At 43.9% G+C, this 20,281-nt stretch overlaps 1 protein-coding gene across 4 annotated transcripts in view; it reads right to left on the bottom strand.

The window, feature by feature from the left end:
- The window catches only part of si:ch1073-358c10.1 (peptide methionine sulfoxide reductase MsrA 1), a 37,951-nt gene extending 18,042 nt beyond the window's left edge, over positions 1 to 19,909 (bottom strand). The window contains exons 1-5 of one of the 4 annotated variants that reach the window (XM_034858026.1): positions 19,661 to 19,909; positions 12,749 to 12,817; positions 12,460 to 12,579; positions 12,087 to 12,358; positions 7,694 to 7,798 (exon numbers count right to left, since the gene is read on the bottom strand). In XM_034858026.1, the coding sequence (XP_034713917.1) occupies positions 7,694 to 7,798; positions 12,087 to 12,264 (283 nt within the window). In that variant the 5' untranslated portion in view covers positions 12,265 to 12,358; positions 12,460 to 12,579; positions 12,749 to 12,817; positions 19,661 to 19,909. Of the gene's footprint in view, positions 1 to 7,693; positions 7,799 to 12,086; positions 12,359 to 12,459; positions 12,580 to 12,748; positions 12,818 to 15,462; positions 15,641 to 15,673; positions 15,951 to 19,660 lie in introns of those variants that run through there. The other 3 variants (XM_034858023.1, XM_034858024.1, XM_034858025.1) reach the window with 3 other exon arrangements.
- Positions 19,910 to 20,281: the final 372 nt, after the last annotated feature.

The raw sequence follows: 20,281 nt of genomic DNA, 5'->3' as shown, positions 1-20,281 counted from the left end.
ACATTAAAAATCTTTTAGATAACAGGAGCCTACAATCACCCATAGGATTATTAGGAACACCATACCAATACTGTGTTTGAGCCCCTTTAGCCTTCAGAAGTGCCTTAATTCTACGTGGCATTGATTAAACAATGTGCTGAAAGCATTCTTTAGAAATGTTGGCCCATATTGATAGGATAGCATCTTGCAGTTGATAGAGATTTGTGGGATGCACATCCAGGGCACAAAGCTCCCATTCCACCACATCCCAAAGATGCTCTGATGGGTTAAGATCTGGTGACTGTGGGGGCCATTTTAGTACAGCGAACTCATTGTCATGTTCAAGAAACCAATTTGAAATGATTTGAGCTTTGTGACATGGTGCATTATCCTGCTGGAAGTAGCCATCAGAGGATGGGTACATGGTGGCCATAAAGGGATGGACATGGTCAGGAGCAATGCTCAGGTAGGCCGTGGCATTTAAACGATGCCCAATTGGCACTATGGGGCCTAAAGTGTGCCAAAAAAACATCCCCCACACCATTACACCACCAACCTGCACAGTGGTAACAAGGCATGATGGATCCATGTTCTCATTCTATTTACGCTAAATTCTGACTCTACCATCTGAATGTCTCAACAGAAACTAAGACTCATCAGACCAGGCAACATTTTTCCAGTCTTCAACTGACCAATTTTGGTGACCTCTTGCAAATTGTAGCCTCTTTTTTCCTATTTGTAGTGGAGATGAGTGGTACCCGGTGGGGTCTTCTGCTGTTGTAGCCCATCCGCCTCAAGGTTGTGCGCATTGTGGCTTCACAAAGGCTTTGCTTTATTCCTCGGTTGTAACGAGTGGTTGTATCAGTCAAAGCTGTTCTTCTATTAGCTTGAATCAGTTGGCCCATTCCCATCTGATCTCTAACATCAACAATGCATTTTTGCTCACAGGACTGCCGCATACCGGATGTTTTTCCCTTTTTACACCATTCTTTGTAAACCCTAGAAATGGTTTTGCGTTAAAAAATCCCAGTAACTGAGCACATTGTGAAATACTCAGACCGGCCCGTCTGGCACCAACAACCATGCCACGCTCAAAATTGCTTAAATCACCTTTCTTTCCCATTCTGACATTCAGTTTGGAGTTCATGAGATTGTCTTGACCAGGACCACACCCCAAAATGCATTAAAGCAACTGCCATGTGAATAGTTGATTAGATAATTGCATTAATGAAAACTGAACAGGTGTTCCTAAAAATCCTTTAGGTGAGTGTATAATTTCTGTAGCCTACTCTCCAGACCGCTGTCTTCGGACTTTTGCGTTTTTGTTCACTCTGGAGGATGGTGTCACTTTTTAGTGTTTTTAATCCCCAAAAACGCAGTCGGCGTCTAAACGAAATGCTCATCTGAAAAAATATTTTTACATTTTCACCTGTGAGCATTCTCATGTAAACAGGGCCTAAGTTGCAGGCTAACAAAAAGGAGTTTAAACAGTAAAGAGGTATTTTACTCAGATTAAAAGTTGGAGAAAAACTGCTAAGGAAGGAGGTAAAGATGAAGAAAAAGAGGTAGAAATTACAGGCCGTTCAAAGAGTGCGAGTACTGAACCGAGGCGTGCATTGCCCCACTACAGAACCGGTGGCCTGACCCCGGCTTATTCTCCCTCAGCGTCTTTTTACACGACGATCCTTCATCCATTAACCACTGCAACAGCTGAGATTAGACTCACCTCTCGACCTCTTTATGTACCATTCCAGCTTTCCATATGTCTTTTTCAGCTCCCTCTCTGTATATCATAAGCATTCAAATGGTGAATCCAGAATTTTTGCACTTGGCAGTGCATACCAATTAGACTGCAGCAGAGTGAATGCTAATGAACAATCTGATGTGAGTTTTTTTCTTCTTAATTTACCTCTTTATTCCTACAACCTACCTGCATTTCCCTACGCTGTCACACACTGTAAGACTTATTCACCCACTTCAGGTTGAGAGAGAGAACCCTGACACTGCTCCGCTCCCAAGCTGAAACATAAGTGACGGTTATTTGTTGTTTTTCACACTGGAGTCCAACCAATAATAATTATTCCTACTATTTTGTCATAATAACTACACTACAAAATAAAAAAGAAGTATAATGATTTATAAGGCATTATACTTATTATTTTTTATTTCATACCTCCCTGTGTGTGTAAGATAGTACTCAGGGTTGTGCCATGCCCCGCGGTCCCGTTACGACTGTGTGCGTGCCAGCAGAGCCTTCTCCTCCTCTCCCCTCTCAGCTGCTATTTTTGCCCTGTTATTATGTAAGCCGCTCCTGACGCGCGAGAGGCAGAGTTGGGATGGTTAGAGCATCCCCAGTGGGGGGGGACGGACGGACGGACGGACGGACGGACGGACGGACAGACACACACACACACACACACACACACACACACACACACACACACACACACACACACACACACACACACACACACACACACACACACACACACACACACACACACACACACACACACACACACACACACACACACACACACACACACACACGAATGACTATGTGACATATGCAAACGTACAGAGCTAAATAGAAAGCGATGTGCTGCTGGCTGTCAGATCGCGACACTAACCTATGGAAGCAACCTTTGACCAACAGCAGAACTGTGTGTGCCTTGGCAACAGTACCGTGCATGTGTGTATATTTAAGGTGCACATACACATCATGTAGATTACTGCAGTAACTATCGTCAAGCCATCAAAAATCTGTTATATGTCTCTTCTTAGCTTCCATTTTATTGTCACTGCTGGAGCAGTACTCTCTAACATGATCACTTCATGGTTCTGGGCATGTTGTCAGAGCACTGTGACTCTGGCCCTTACGCTGCTTATTTTTAAATCTGACAAGAACAGCTTTTTCTACTGTTGTACTCAAATCAGTCCAGATGAGATCACAAGTTGAATTTCCTTCTAAACTAAATCTATGTAATTGTCTGTCAATGTTTGGCCATGACAAAAAAAAGATATAGTGTTCAGGTCAGCGGTTTCAGCAAATTATGCAAATATATGGCAAACATTTCTATAATAAGCTTCTGTCACTCCCACAACTAACGCACAGATTTGGGATCTTTTGTTTAACAATTAAAAAATGAAGTAAACTGAAATGTTCTCCGACTATTATCCATTTCACTGTAGGCAATGCATTTGTAAGACAGCCCAGAACAGTTCAAATGTCGCACATCTAATAACCGGGCAAAACAAATCTTTTAATTACAGTTTGTGTGATTTTGTGGGATGTCGACTTAATTTTCCAACACTCAAATGACAATTTTGACAGCCTGAAATAAACGCTGCAAATATTTAGGCTCTGTGTGCATTTCTGAGTTTGTGTGTGTTATTTGGTGTCAGTCATTATTAGGCAAAACACTGATGCTGAGGTCTCGGTCTCTGATCAACAATTTCAACTCAGGGTGGGAGCTGGTGTTTTCTTGTTTTTTGAAGTTGTAACTATCTTTGTTTTTTGATCTTTCTTCCTTATCCCTACCATTTTCTTTTTTCAATTTTAATTCAATTACATTCTCATCTTTGAGGGTATTTTTTCCATGCAAGGAGAACAAGTGCACAAAAAACTGCTGAGAATTCTGTCTAACAAACTAAACAGTCTTATAGAAAAATATTTAAGTTATAAAACATATAACATAATCCAATGGACCCATATAACTCAACCCCCACAGCATGCACAGTCACACACGTGCCGCAATCTCCATAAATTAGGACTGTCAGTGTGTGTGAGGGTGTAATAACTGACACCTGCTAATGAGAACGCCATTCTCAGCCAACCAGTGGACAGGGAAGTGGTTGGGTTAGAAGTGTGGGGGTGGTAGAGGTCACAGGTTAGGGGTCAAGGCCACCTCCTGTGGGGTTTGGCTGTAGATGGCTGGGGCATCCCTAAATTGAGGGATGTGGTGACATAAGGGGGACATGGGGGTACCCCAACAGGGAATTGCCGTGTGTCGCAGCCAGCTGGGGTGAGGTTATTATATAAGGGAATATTCATGCTAATTTTAATTGTCAGAAAGTAACTGCCACTAGCGTGACTTGGCAGATGGAAGACAGCTTGATTTATGTCTATTTTGTGACCTGACCATATCCATGCCAGTAAATGTGTGATAAGCTATTTTATGCTCCGTGTGGTAAGCTATTTTTGTAGCTAAAGACAGGCTACATACCCTATGCAGCAACTACACAACGCAGCTTACAAAAATAAAAAAACATAAAAAACTCAAATGAATTAAACTGGGCACCATCGCAGATTTTTTAATTTGGCTTGTCTATTTAAAAGACCTGTAATATATCTCTTTTCTGCCATGTGACTCCAGCGTCTACCTACAAGGGTGAGTGTGCATGTACGTGCAGACGTTATCAAATGAGGACAGCCGCCTCGGCCATCTTAGCTGTGCATTTGTGTTTTTGTGTCTATCGCTGTTCACTGACGCAGCATCCACAGCCCACACCATAAATACTGCATGGCCTCAAAACATAGAGAGAATGGAGGAAACAAGGCAAGAGGAAGGAAAGGGGAGGAAAAGAGATGAGGAAGAAACAAAGAAGGGGGAAAGCCTTGGTTGTTAAGAAGAAGGGTGGTGGGGTGGGGGGGCAGAGGACAAGATGGGTAGGGGGGGGGGCATGAGGAGCAGGGAGGAGAGAGTTAAAAGTGGAGTGAGTGGATGCGAGTCAGTTTGTGTGATGAGCGGATAGCCTCGGGGAGCGGTCCACTCACTGCGCTGCTCTGCGGATGTGCTGACGGGCTCCAGGCCGTTTGCTTTTGCTTGCTGCAAAGAGGACAGGGGTGGGGGTGGGGGTGGGGAGTGCAGGTGAGATGGGTGAGGAGACCGGAAAACTCTGAGAGAATGTGGAAAATGGATGGGGGGAAAAAAATGGGAGGAAACTGAAAGGTGTAGGAGAAAAGAGGCATAAGAAATCACAGGGAGAGGAAGAAGGAAGGTGACCTTATGTTTGAATAGGTCAAGGAGCAAAACAGGGTGGTAGGGAAACCATGTGAGTCACAGTAGAGTAAAAGAAAGGGTTGACAAAGTAGACCGTTGGCAGAGTGGAGAAGTGGCCAGATAAGATGCGTCTATCCTCCACTGGGAGCTGAGGGTATGAAGGATCCAGGGAGCAAAATGGGGCCTATGTTCTGCAACAAGGAAGTATCCAATACACAAACTGACATGCCATTGGTGCCGCTGTGTGCACACTCAGTGTGTGTGTGTGTTTGTGTGTGTGTGTTTGTGTGTGTGTGGCGTATTCGCATGTACGCACAAATGGAGTAAAGCTGTCTATGAGTAGGCATAATAAGCACTTGTGCATAATGTGAAGTGAACAGTATGCTCCTGTATGGAAATGTGTGCGCAATTGATCTGCAGTGCATGAAAGAACAGCAAGATGTGTTTGCATCCCACTAGTGATCATTCTAAATACATCAAATCATCTTTTCAACCCCCCACGATAAAACAGAGCTGCTTTTGCCCTCTGACATTCAAATGTCATTTTAACAGTTGCGAGTTCAATCATGCTCGAGTGTTTCATGTACACACGCGTGAAGGTATGTAACTGAAGAGTTGCAGACATAAGAAAGTTGTAATATATGAGCAAGTTAAAGGGGGGGGGGGTCTTTATGCAAGATCCCAGGGAAGCCAGCAGATTGAGACTAGTGTTGCTGAATATGGAAAGAGGGCATACAGCAAAGGCTGCTGGGAGTTTCTGATTGGCTGTTAATGTTGCTATCCAGGCTACGATTGGTGGAGCTGGGGCAGCCCGACATCACGTTGTCGGGACTAAACCCTTTTGAACTGAGGCAAAGCAGAAAGGCACAGATCTCAAAACACACACACACACACACACACACACACACATATATGTGCATGCACACTCTCAGATACACAGCCACACGCATTAAAAGGAAATATTGCATGCAACTGAATATGCATGTGAACATGATAATTCCACATGCACTAAGACGTAGAGTGTGTATATAAACCAGGCTGGGCTCTGTGTTGATCATGTCAGGAGAAAACAGAATTCCTAATGTTCCTGGGCTCGTCTCCATATATGATGATCTCTAGCGAATGTGTGCAGTTGAAAGTGAAAAGACTGAACTTCTTTAATTTCTCCATTCTCTTTTAAGCCCGACTCTAAGGTGGACAGAATAAATTGGAGCTTAAGCATGCGTGAAGGCACAGCCAGCGGGCCCGTTTCCACCACTCCACGCCACATTTGTCAAATCAGAGGAATTTCTGCTACACGTGAACCCAGAATCGGAGAAGAGAGAAGCGGGAGGGATTCGCACTTAAGTCACGCACATGAAGTAACACTCCTATATAGAAAGTGTATTTGAGGTTGTGTTATTTCAAAAGATTTTGCTTGGTCTCAACTGTAACATTAAAAAGAGAAACTAGCAGAGTTCATAGTCAATAAGCTGCATGTTATAAATAACACATGAGATGAGACAAGGCAGTGAGTCAGGGGAAATGCATCACCACTCTTCTGGCCTCACTGCCTTTGCCCCGTGGCGTGTCACCTCGACTCTGCCTGGGTTAGTAGTAAGACGTGTCTCTGCCCTTGGCTACAGTGAACAGGAAAGTCTCCTCAGATCGGGATGATGTGGTTCTTGGATGAACCTTAGTAGTTGCTTGAGCCCCTACCTCTTATTTTGTCAAGAATCTGAAGAACATACGGTATGAAAATATTCAGCTGATCTGTCAGCTTTTTGTGCACAAATGTGTATTGAGGTCAGACGGTTTATGAGAAAACCACCATGACAGATGAAAAAGAGATGACAGAACTGATGTGGACTACGTCACTGAGTGTGCAAGCCTGTTTTAAGGTTGGGCCTATGAATCTTTGATCCATCTCTTCTCCAACTTGTCATGCTCCTCCCTACATTCAATGAGTGAGCAGAGCGCGTGCACACACACACACACACAACTGTTCTTACATCACCTCCTTCAGTTAGCAGAGAAAACAAGAGACTCAAAGAGATGAGAAATGGGTTATGGGGGATGGGGTTCTTGTTGCCGCTTGTGGGGAGGGGGGGATTGAAGAGAGTACGAATGTCATTAAAGAGGAGAGGTGAGAAGACCAGGATCCTATGAAGATAAACATATTCGGCACACTGTACAGAATACGTAGAGTAGGAATATGGAACCCAATCTCAGCCAAAAAGTATTTGCTAATAACCCAGTTGAATCATTTTGGGTAAATGTTACACCATCGCAGCAAAGCCTCACCAGTTTCCCTAGATTAGCAACATTAGAATTGCTATCAATGGATTAAAATCCCACCAATTAAACACACTATGCAGAAAATATAGCATAAACATTGCATCAGTCAGCAACCTTAACGTAAAGAAAATGACAAAAGGCTGGTTTTTGATTGGATTAAGTACATGACATGCATATATTCCAACACATAGGGCAATTTAGCAGTTAGGGCTTGGAACATGCACAACACTGGTTTGCTCTCCATGGATGGCTGGATCTCAGACACATTAACACTGTCTGGCATTGACTTGCACCCAAGAGACCTCCCCCATCCAACGCACACACTGGCACACGTATGGGCATCATCCTTCTGCTCTAATACACCCCGTGACCCTCGGGACGGGTATTATTTGTGGGCGACTTTTGGGTTTGTGTGTATGTGTGCATGTTGCTACCTTGTGTAGGATCATGGCTTTCCCAAAAGCGCTTTAACAGTTCCTCAAGGCTGACGTCCTTCGGGGAGAAGACCACCCTCACCACCTCGGTGTGACCGGTCAGACCTAAAGAAGAATCACAAAACTTGCATTATTCAAAATTAGTGCTGCACAATTAATCACAATTTTATTGAAATAGCAATGTGGACTAGTGCAATATCCAAATCACGGGGGGGGGGGGGGGGGGGTGTCCTTTTGTTAAAGGCAAAATTTGTGTCAAACCATTCTGACCTACAAATTGTATCCTACAGAGTATAGGGAAAATCTTTGTTTGGTACAGATCCTCACATCACACTTTAAATATTTTTATTTTATTTTAATATTTTTCAATGAAAATAAGAATGATAAAAAGAAAATTAATAATTATGTCTAACATCATGAAACATATCGCAATATCAGTCAAAATCATCGCAATGAGTTTTTTTCCTCATGTCGTGCAGCCCAATTAAACATCGCTCGTTGTTCCACTGTCCTCATTCTATCTATCTATCTATCTATCTATCTATCTATCTTTTCCGTACATGCTGCAAAATGTTGGACACAGTAATCACAATAACACCCAAGTCATGATGTCTGCATGTTATACCAAACTGGAAAAATTGCTTGTTAGAAATGGCAAAGGACAGATTACGTGTTTGGTGTAGGTGTCCCTGAGTGCATGTGCCACGGGTAGAAGACATTCAGGTTAAAGCCAAACTTATGGCACAATGGTAGAGACAGACAGTGATAAAGGGACGTAAAGGTTAGGGCTTATGGTGAAATTTGCCAAAAGCACACAGACACTGGCTCCTATCTGCAGCTGCCAGGACCCCAAAGCTTCAACAAGCTGCCTGCAGGGATTCTCAAACGGGTGGAGGCTTTAGGTCTCACATGTAGGTGCATGTGCAGACACAGAGACAGAGACACACACACAGTGTACTTAAACACCTCAACACAAACATATACCTTCGCCGAATGTAAATACAGAGGTGTAAGCTTAGTATTGTATCAATAACAGCCATTAACGCCTCTCAGTACAAAGACAAATGCAAAAACACACACATGCACGCACACAGTATTGCATCAGATGCATTGCAGACAATAGGAGACAAATTCTTGCATCTGGCCTGAGACCCACTTACTGTCTTTGACACTTGGCTTGCCCAAAGCATAATTTCCTGCCAACTGAACATGGAAGACTTCACCTGTTTAAACAGTTGTTAGCTAAATTTAAGAATGGGCACATCTTTCACTGGATAACAGCAGTCTGTCATTAGTCTCCGACAACAAATAGTCAGTGTTAGCTGAAACTGTTCACCTTGTTTAAATTATAAAAAATAAAACCAGGACATGTTATCAGCATGTGTGTGCCTTCTCTACTATGTACATAATGTCACAAATGGGATCAAAAAATCTGTGAAGAAGGGAGTCTACAACGGAATGTACTAAAACTAAGGTCAAAACAAATGAGCAATACAGAGTCAAAGTCAGAGACTTTAGCCATGAAGGCAATGCATGGATGTGTGGCACATGTGCTCTGGAGGTGTTGAATGTGAACAAAAGAGGAGGCAGCAGGGTGGACATCAGCTGTAGGAAGCGAGAGGCAAGATGGAGGGCATGTGCACGTTTATGGTCAGGCCCAGCTGAGCTCCAGACTCGCTTCTTTCCTTGCACTGGTGCGCCTTACTGTTTTTATTTAGGTGCGCCAGCACAAAGTTTAGAAACGCACACATTTTTCCTTGGGTTGCCGTAAAAGCCACAATTTCAAGGTCACTTTTTTATTACGCTCCATATGTATTCCTATATATTACGTTAATGATTTAAAAAAAGAATGAATGTAGGTTAATATGTTTTTTTATTAACCACAATTATGCTGTCTATAAAATAAAAAAGCTACTGTTTTAAAGTGCTTCCCTAAACTGAGACCTAATATTTCATGGCTAAAAGTCTTCTGGTCCCCTCTTGCTGTCTCATGCCCCTCAGATGACAAACACCTGTAATTTGGCCTTCTTCCCCTTTGGCCTTGGTTAAACCAGCTTGCCACACACTGTAGCGTCAAAATCCTCCCAACTGCACACTGCCCATGCTGATTCTTTAAGATCTTACACTTAAAAATCATATCTCTGTGTACATATATATGATGTATACCTATTACAAAATACAGAGATACGGTCGGCTAAATGTTCAGTATTAAGTCAGCAGCATTTTTTCACAAGCTCTTTTATTCATTTTTATTAATTATGTAAATCAAAATTATCAGAAATAAATAGACTAGGATATGTAAAAAAAAAAAGAAAATACTTTGAGATATATATATAAAAACAAATCCCTGAGAACGCTCCTTCATTTGTTTTCAACAACAATAATAGACTGCTTAAAAGAGAAAGAGGGCGCCAGGATGTCTCAGTTGGTATGCACGGAGGTTTACTCGGGTGCGACTCCGACCTGCGCCCCTTTCTTGCATGTCGTTCCCCCCTATCTCTCCCCTTTCATGTCTTCAGCTTTCCTATCAAAATTGGTTGCACTCTAGAGTCCTGCCCAGCAGTGAGTTGGGTTTTAGGCTAGTAGTCACGGTGCTGGAAAGTCAACAACAATGACAGAAAAAAGAAGAAGTACAAAAAAGGAAAATGATTCAAAACTAGCTGTCAAGACCTGTTAGAAAAACAACATGAATATGCACCATGATTTTCCACACTTGTCCCATCTGAAGGGGGTAAAAGGCTGAGAAGTGATGCCACTAAAGCTGCTAGAGATTTAATGTTTTGCTGAAGGACACTTCAGCGGGGTGAACAGCCTTCTAGGTGAGAATGGCGTCCCAAATCACCATGACATCCTGTTGCCCTTTTTTGTTTAATTGTCCTCTGCTGTTGGATACAGTAAATCTTGACTATATGAGGAGAATGTCCTCAACACCAAAAAAATGACAGCACTGGCCGCTTGTTTCTAACATTTAAAAATACCTTTGTTTGAGTTTTCCTTACAAGCCTCCTCTTGTACTTGTGAGAATAGTCACTGTCTTCTCTAAGACAGAAAGACAGAAGTAGCATGGTGTCATTATACTGTCTGTTGATTCAACAAAACAAATAACATTGACAAAGAAGTTCACGCCCAGTCCCGTACCAACAGGCAACACTGGTTTAATTTATCTATGATCACAACATTTCCCTAACCTTAACCAATAGTTTTAGTTTCCTAAACCTTGGCAGCACTTTGGTATAGATTAATCCATTTTGGAGGGATCCTCGTAAGGGTCGTTTTGGAAGACGCGGACAATCTCAGGAACCTATTTTGTCACTTAGGTTTGAAGATTGTTGGATTTTACCCCATGAAACACTGTAGAGATAAAACACAAAAGGTCCAATCATCAAATCTTGATTCTGTATTGCAACCACACTGCAAAATGGACTGTACTGTGAATTAGTCGGGATAAAATATGCTGACTGGTAATAACATCTCATTCTATCCATCGCTCAGCTGTCTGAGTGGTCTGTCCTCATAAGACAAATTTGACTGCACCTCAACCTCTCCCATTTCCGTCTGTCAGACCAGCCATCCATCTATCTATCTATCTATCTATCTATCTATCTATCTATCTATCTATCTATCTATCTATCTATCTATCTATCTATCCATCCTTCCATCCTTTCTTGGCTCTGCTGACAGTTCCATCAGACCCTTCTTTCTGTCCATCTGTCTGTCCATCCAGCTGTCTGTCCTGCCCTGGCTGCGTTGACAGCTTCTCGGTCTCATGCCGTCGCAGTGTTCTGCTCCGTCATGGCCACTGGACCGACGCCTGCACTCTCTCAGCCGGTGGACAGGCAACCATTCTCTCTCATACTTTTTTCCCCCTCAAATTTTCTTTTCCATCAAAAGTTTATTTTACCCGTTTTCTGACTTGCTGCAGCACTCTCTTTTTCTGTCATCTGTCTCCATCTCCATCCTTCTCCCATAGCTGACCATCCTGTTGCTGGGAAGCTGACAGAATGAGAGACAGAAAGATAGAGAACGTACAATCCCTTGAAGGGCTCTGCTCAGAAAGTCTGCCAGCCAAGCCCAAAGTGTCTTTTCCCTCCTCTCCGTGTCCCCCATGCTGCGCTTGCACCTAGAAACTATGCCTGCCTATAATGATGTGCTCTCAGAAATGAAGGCGCCCCAACTAACAGCTCACAACTCCTAAAACCCAATAGAGGCACATAGAATAACAGAGCTAGACATCTTTATTTGAATTATATATCAACTCCCTACAAGAATCTATTGGAATCACACGAAAGGTCCGTAAATAGACAGGTAGCCAATAAATGTTAAGGGCTTTGACAGCAAATACACAGAAGTCAAGTTTGTATCTGCCCGTTTATGGCACTTCATACAGACTAACCTCTGTTGGCAAAAACGCCGCAGTACAGCACAGTACAGAGCCCAATCCTCACAAGTAGGTCATGGGGGGAGGAGGGGATGGGGGGTGCAGCCCATCTGGAGCTGTGCATTCTGAGTAGTTGACTGCAGATGAAGGGAAGGCGGCGAGCGGATGAGAGCGCTGTACTTTCAACACCCATTCCGATTCTGTATCTTTATCTTTTCCCTTTGCATTTCTTGGTCTCTTGAACCCCGACTGATTTCACAGAGAAATGTCCTGCCAACCCACTTCACCTTTTCCCAGGGAGAGAGCACGCTCAGGTAACAAAATCAAAGTGTTGAGGGAATGCATATGTGAAAATGTGCAAATACGCATGAGGTGTCGAGTGTATTACCTGAGCAGACCTCGTGGTAAGTGGGGTTTGGTGTAAAACCGCCGGCGTAGCCCACCTGTGTGGAGAAGACACCCGGAAGCCGCCAGAAAAGTCTCTCAGCTCCCCAAAAACAGCCTAAACCTGGACATTAAGACAGCATGCAAAAACACACAGAATTAGTGCTTCTGTGCTACCATCCCATCCACACATTTTCTCAAAATGTGTCGATAACCACACATAAAAACTGGTAACAGAGGATTCAATATTGGGTTCATTCTGATTACAAGAATGTGTGATTATGCGGTCTCACCAAACATGATGGTCTCCATGCCTTCTGGAAAAGGCTCAACAGTCGGATTCCCATTGACTGCATGCTTGTCTGTAAAACAAATCAGTGTGCAAATTTGAAATCAAATCATGACAAAATGTGTGTAAGGAGGCCCATTAGCGGCCTTATAGGTCTGCACTTCATTAAAGGCTAACCCAGTCCAGCAGATCAGAGCCGGAGGCTTCTGTGCTGGGAGACATTTAAGAGATTACACGGCTTTGCCCACTAGTCTATCCCTGCTGTCCTCTCCTCTATACCCACAATTAAACACTGTAACACAGTTATTTCCCGATTTCTCTCTTACTCAACTACATTGCTTCAAATGTGAGTGTATCAAGTGCTGGGCTTGGCACCACTGGGTATCCACAAAGTGAATCGATGGCGACACTTCAGCGGCATGCGCCTGTATAACCTCACAAGCAGGGGAGGACTTTGCAACTAGACCCAATGCTGTCCTAATCTTCGCTATGTTAAAAATACCCGATAAGTAAAACAAACTGGAGTGCTGAGAGGTGGCAGGGGGGGTGGCACTTTACTGCCAACTGTGCTGCATGGAATTAGAGCGTTAAAAAAGGAAGTAAGTGTGTGTGTGTGTGTGTGTAGTCCACAGATGTGTGAGGAGGATTAGGGTTTAAGAAGACTGAGGTGTCTTAGCGTGCAAATCTCCACTAAGCAAGGCTGGTTGGCTGCAACCACTAATATTAGTCTACAGATAAACAGGCTACACCAAGAGCTTAGGTGCATACCAATAATGGACACTTGCTCTAAGTTCAATGTGTGATTGCTCTCTGGACGCTCAGAGATGTGATGTGTGACATTGACCTTAATACAATCAATCTCTAATCTGATAGAGCCATAAGAGTTCATTTCCTAGATAGGTACAGGATTATCTCCAACTGGGACAAAAGGCCAAACACCAGTTACCTGCAGTTTATTTCAGACTGTCCGCTTGTACAGAGGCATTGAAAAGAAACCGTGCCATGTCTGGACCTTATCCGTGTTGTCCTTCGTGTCACGTGGACTTTTTGTATTTCATTTACATTTTGTATTAGCCTGGCGTTGTCTTTTGGGGGTCCCCGGGGCCTTCTTCATGTAATGTCAACTGCCAACATGGCCTCGCCCTTCGGGTCTCGGAGACCCTTGTTTATTTTTATGCGATTACACGTATGTTTCACCACAATCCGGCCTCATCCATCAGATCCCAGGGACTCCGGAGGACGAGATGAGGGTAGTGGGATACACGTTTGAATGCAGGAAGGGTCTCAGGACCCTGGAGGACCAGGCTACGGTAGCAGAAAAATATAATTGAATACAGGAGGGTCTCTGGGACCTGAAGGACAACACAAGGGTTAAAGATTAGCACGTGTTTTGAAGAAGACAAAAAGCACTACGGCACATGATCTGATAACACCTGTCTTGTTGAGTCACCTTAAGGGCATTTTCTGATATTAGACAAATTTGTTTGGTTTTTCAGTGTACAGATTGCAAAAGCATAAAGGACTCCTAAAATGTCACAGAGGCCTGGGCTGCCTTCAGGCAGTCCTTTCCTGTCCTCCTGTTGTGCGACTGTTCTGTATTTTAGCAGCATGTTGTTTGGCACTGCCAGGTCATGTTCACGGGCGCAGTCGGCTGCAATCAAAGTATATCTGTGTCAGTGTACTGGCTAAATATTCTCAGTCCACAGGGGTGACTTGAGGTGGTAGGCGGACAGAAGAAATCTTCATCCTTCATCTGGGAAATTGTTTAGTCTCCATCCTCTGCTCACTCTCACGCTCTTGCATATTCTGGCCATAGAGATAAAAAGTACTGAAGTTGCCAAATGACACAGAGAGAAAATGTGAGAGTGAGAGAGAGACAAGTGTGCGATAGAGGAGGAGGAGTGGGAGGAGAGATCGCCTGCCAAAACAATAAAAGGAGTAAATAGCCAGTGAGTAGCAACAGATAAGGGTGACAGAGAGGCAGTGAAGGATTATTTTGGCTTTCAGACCACCAAGCCTTTGGGCGCTATATGAAAAGACCAAGCGCTTCATCCAAGAGAGAACACAGAGAAAACAAACAAATACAAATAAAAAGAGGAGGTAAAAATTAAGACAGCCAAGAACACGCCAGCACAGCCCTGTTCAGAGGAGCCAACTCAGAGCCATACCACCCCCTGCCCTCTCGCTTCACACTCTCTTCCTCCCACCACCTTCCCATCATCCCTCACTTTCCTCTTACACACGTGCACACCCTCCTGCACGCACACAAGCACGCAGTCACTCGCACACCGACTTCTGCTGTGGGTATTTCTCCCATGGAGCAATTGGCAGAAGTCCAGGCGGTGCCAGGCTGGCTCATTTCTCTGTGCCTAACCCAGCATTCCCCCCTGCCAGCCCAGCGCCCACACCCCATTCTGCCAGAATTACCCGATCTAACACAGAGAAAGAACTGGCTGAATACCCTCACTACGCTGCCTCCCTACGCCAGCAGAAGAAAGAACAGAGGACGACAAAAACAAGCAGGGAGGGTGACTGACTGAGTTTACAAAAGAAGAAAAACAAGCTGAATATGGGCGAAGGATTTATGAAAAGGATTTTTTTCTCAACTTGGATGAGATATGGGCGTAATTTCTTTTGTGCGGCTTTGTTTGAGGATATCTGAAAAGCGCAGTGCAGGCTATATAGTACAGCGGGACTGAAGCGGAGTACTTTGGTCACCTCTTGTTGCTTTTAGCATGGTGGTTGTAGGCGGCTGGACCAGAACCAAAACATCGGACCCTGTCGCTCTGCTTGTATCATGGTTTCCATTAGTCAAGGGCACAACAATCTATCTGTTGCTTAGCAGATAATAACGTCCAGTTTGAATGGTTGTGGATGGTATTTAGTCTTTGTTACCCTTCGATTCTACCCGTGGTCCTGTGTTTCTCACCCGTAAAACTGAAGTCCAAGCGCTGCTGCCTCCTCATGTAGAGACCTGGGAAAGGTACTATCCCTGGGTGCCAAAAATGGTGAAGGAAAGGTCGAATTCCAGGCTGCTCTGTTTATTTCCTTCCAAAAATCCTTTCCCTCTCTCTCTCTCTCTTCCTCTTCCCTCCCTCTCACTATTCCACTTCCTAGCTTCACACAGGTTGGCAGAGAGTCAGGCACGAGTTGTCGGAGGAGGCTGAAGCTTTATAGTGGTGCCAACTACCCTCTGCTGTATGGGAGGATGGATAGGGGTGAAAAGAGTGGGGCAAAAGAGGGGAGGGAAGGGGAGGAAAGAAGCAAGGCTGGTGGGAGGTGGTCGATCTCCAAAAACAATAAGAGGTAAGTAAAAGAAATGCTGCTGCCGGGGCCTAAAAACAATCAACCTGCCACAGTAATGAGAGTCTTACGTACATTGAAAGCTGCCTCTGCTCAAGGAGTAAAACTTTGAAGCCATCCATGCATTCCATACATACTGTTTCCTAGCAACAAACACAGTTGCTATGGAGAAGACTACCTACTATAGCACTGGCTCCATTATCCCCTTCCAGCAAGATGGAGGAACATCCTGTAGGGGCCTGCACAATTTATCGTTACTCAAACACTGATGAAAACAGAAGGTGATGACATCCACCTGGTCAGCACAAATTAATACATTTTTTAACTACATAGTGAAGGGAAATCATACTAAAAACTAAAAGTACCTTTACACTCTCCCTCTGCAGATATACCAGAGCAAATCTTATGTTCTATATTGCTTATATTCTTCAGTAGCACAGTGGGGAGTTTTGCAGGTTAATGCATTCTCCAATTCACCTAACTGTCTGTTGTATGGAAACCGGAGCTTCTAAAAGAAAAACTCACACAGACATGGGGGGGAATACAACCTCCCCATTTCAAGTTGGGTCAGAACACAGAACGTCCTTGCGCTGAGGCAACAAGCCTAATCAGTAGGACACAGCGTTGCCCATGAGCAAATCTCCCATTTATTTATCTACTGTTTGTATACTTCACTTGCATGCTTTCTTACATTTTCTTTTCCCCTCTGAGTATATTGCAAAAGTAAAAAAGGCAAGGGCATCTGGAGACAGAAGAGATGGGAAAACAACAGCGCAATAATGACAGAAATATATCTTCGCCATGAACCTGCTTTGAAGAGTTATAGTGAAGCATGTAACAGAGATTGATTTTGGTCAGCTGACCTCCCCCGTCCTGTTTGGAAGAAATATTGGCAGTCTATTCTGCACTGACTCAAAATAATAGCTACTGTGCGCCTACCATGTAGCAATCTGCCACTGGATCGTTGTTGCCAAGGTCACAGAGTACATGATAGAGAGTGGAGCAAGCAAGGGAACGCAGGACACCGGGACGTCTGAACAAGGAGCTTCTTTAAAGAGGCTGGAGGGCTGAAAGCAACTTTCAAAATTAGTGATCTTCATTGTAAAGAAAGGACAAATGTGTGTACTCAGACAATTATGGGACAGCACAGGACATATGTGAAGACAGTCCTTGCAATCACTAAATTACTCATGCCTACACACACACACACACACACACACACACACACACACACACACACACACACACACACACACACACACACACACACACACACACACACACACACACACACACACACACACACACACACACACACACACACACACACACACACACACACACACACACACACACACACACACACACACACACACACACACACACACACACACACACACACGAGAATAACCCCGTCTCCACCTAAGCTGCACCCCCCCCACGGTGAAAGGGGAGGAACAGATTTCTGCCATGCGGTGTCTCCGAGCTGCTTCGACAGACGGAGCAGGAACTTACGACGGGGCGGAGCCTTCATGCGCATAATGCCCAGATGGGCCCCTGGACGCTGCGGCACCGCTTCCTCCTTTGCACTCACACCCAACTCCCACAATGCACTTTTCGGACGCCTCAGTCTGAGAAGGTGAAGACGGGAGCCAGGTTCAAATCGCACCATGTTTTGCATTTGTCACATACTCTTCTAAGCGCTTCTGTCCCAAAATAGGACGACGACAAGATCAATTAAAAGATGAAAAGCAGAAATGACTCAGTACTAAATCCCCAAGAATGGATACAATACTAAATAGGATGCAAAAGAAGGTGCACATGTTCACATGCACTGAAACTGAGAAAATGGGTATCTTCACTTTAGATATTATATTTCCTGTGAGAAGAATGTGTCTCTGACAATGCTAAGAAGTTTATCCACACAGATTTGTTTTAGCCTTGATTTAATCATAAACTATATGTAACACAATCCCATCAAACATCCCAACAGGCTTTTGCTACCATTTCCCCAAATGTACCTTGGGCATGCATGGTTTAAAAAGATTAAGTATGCTAGATTAGGTTCCCATGGCCATAACTCAAAAGAAAGAAATCACTACACATCTGGGAAGTAAACTGTGTGAAACATTCTGCCAAGACTTGCAAGAATGTATGTGCTACTTGATCCAAAGTCTGGCAATAATATCAGTATCATATTTTAAGACAACAGTAGCACAAAGAATATAATAACCCAAATATGTGCGGGCGGATGTCCCAAAGACAGCCACTATATGTTGCTTAGACTAACTTCTCTCACAAATGGTACAACATAATGCACTTTAAACCTACATCGATAAGTTCATTTTAAAAAGAAATTTACTTTTTTGGTAACATTCAGTGGCTTGCAAAAGTAGTAGGTGTGAAAATGAACACCACTGAGCTTTTTTATTTTTTTTAAAGTTGGACATAAAATAAGGCCTAATAGACATGCACAATTTGGAAAATGGCTAAAAATAATGTCCAAGTGTGTGAAGCTGCATCATAACACCCAGGCACTACGTAGACAAGGCCGTCCTTCAAAACTCAGCATCCGAGCAAGGAGTAGACTTGTGAGGAAAGTCACCAACAATGCAACACTCACTTTGAAGGAGCTCCAGAGTTCAGTAATAGAGTGAAGATGCACCATATCAAGCGCTTTGCATAGAACTGGCCTGGCCCTTTTGGAGGGCGGCCAGAGAAAAGCAATAACTCAAGAGAAAAAACACATCAAAGCAAGAAGCATGAGAGTGACCGAGCTGAGATGTGGAATTGGAGGAAGATTTTGTGCCCAAATGAGACCTGATATAGGTTTTTGGCACTGTGTGTGTGATGCAAACACAATACTGGCCATGCCTCTAAAACACCACCCCCACAGTGAAGTATAGTGGTGTTAATATTAATCTGGGGAGATGCATTTCCATAGCAGGAGCTGGCCATCTTGTTAGAATTGAAGGAAAAATGGATGGAGCAAAATAAAGGGAGATACTGCAAGAGAACCTGCTTTAGTCTGCTAAAAACTGACATATGGGACAAAGTCCCCCTTCAGCAGGACACTGACCTAAATCACAAGGTCGAAGAAACACCGGAATGGTTTAAAAAATAAATTGATTAAAGTTCTACGATGGCTAAATCATGATCTCAATCCAATTTGCATAAAAAAAGACTGGAAATGTTCTCAAGGACTCCCAATTAAAACTATTAAACAGACGCCCTGGACACTTCCTGCAGAATGGAGCTGCAAAAAGTGAAAATCGGGGGTAAAATATTAGCCATATCAAGCTCACACTCAAACTCTAACTGACACCTTGCAGAGAAAGCAGGTAGATGTAATCAAGCTATTAAGTCATACAGAACACAATACCCACACAGAAAGTAGGCCTATGTAGCCCACAGTAGGCTGTGCGTGCGTGCGTGCGTGAGTGAGTGTGTGTGGTAGACTATGTCTGTCTAATACTTCTATTTTATTCAAATACCTGTCTTAAATCAATACCAACTGAGCAATAGCAGTTGCGAGTGCGTGAACAGTTTACCAGGTGTCAGCTCTGAACGACTTCATCATTTCGGATACAACTTGTCACCGCGTGCTATTTACCTGTCACGACCATTTGCTCCTCTCTTCCTTTCAGAGCGCGGTCTCTGCTTGGCAGCTGGGTCTTATCTGCCATTGAGTCAGAGGAAGCGAGCGACACAGAAACTAGAAGGAGCCACACGGTTTGTGTTTGTGACATGGATGTATAAAAAAAGACCGGTTTGTGAAAACAACAGTCTTCCGGGATGCCTCGTAGGCATAGCGACACTCTGTTGCGTTTTACGGCCGGGACTGGGGAGCGGAGAGGGAGAGGGAGAGGGAGGGGGAGGGGTGGAGAGCAGAGACGGCGGCGAAAACGCCACCAATATGAATATTCATCGTGCGTGGGCAACGTCGTGCGCTGCATATTAACTAATCAAGGGGTTAATATGACTTTGGCACAAAAGCCTACGTGTGCGGGAACGAAATTAAATCTAAATAATTATCGACGACGTTCCGCATGCAAATCAGCTCACGCCAATTATCAGCTCTCATTCGGTGGGTGGTGCTTTAGGTAGATCAGGTTAGTATGGATGTATGGATGAGTAGGTCTGCCTTTGCGGTTCATTTTACATCAAGGAATGCCTGTGTGGGGTTAAGCCTGATGAATAACAGCTTCAAGAGTCCACTGTTAATAGCCTACAA

Source organism: Etheostoma cragini, chromosome 20 (assembly GCF_013103735.1).
Source record: "Etheostoma cragini isolate CJK2018 chromosome 20, CSU_Ecrag_1.0, whole genome shotgun sequence".
Classification (NCBI taxonomy): domain Eukaryota; kingdom Metazoa; phylum Chordata; class Actinopteri; order Perciformes; family Percidae; genus Etheostoma; species Etheostoma cragini.
Note: the sequence above shows the minus strand (reverse complement) of the source record. Positions and strands in the feature narration are given on the sequence as shown.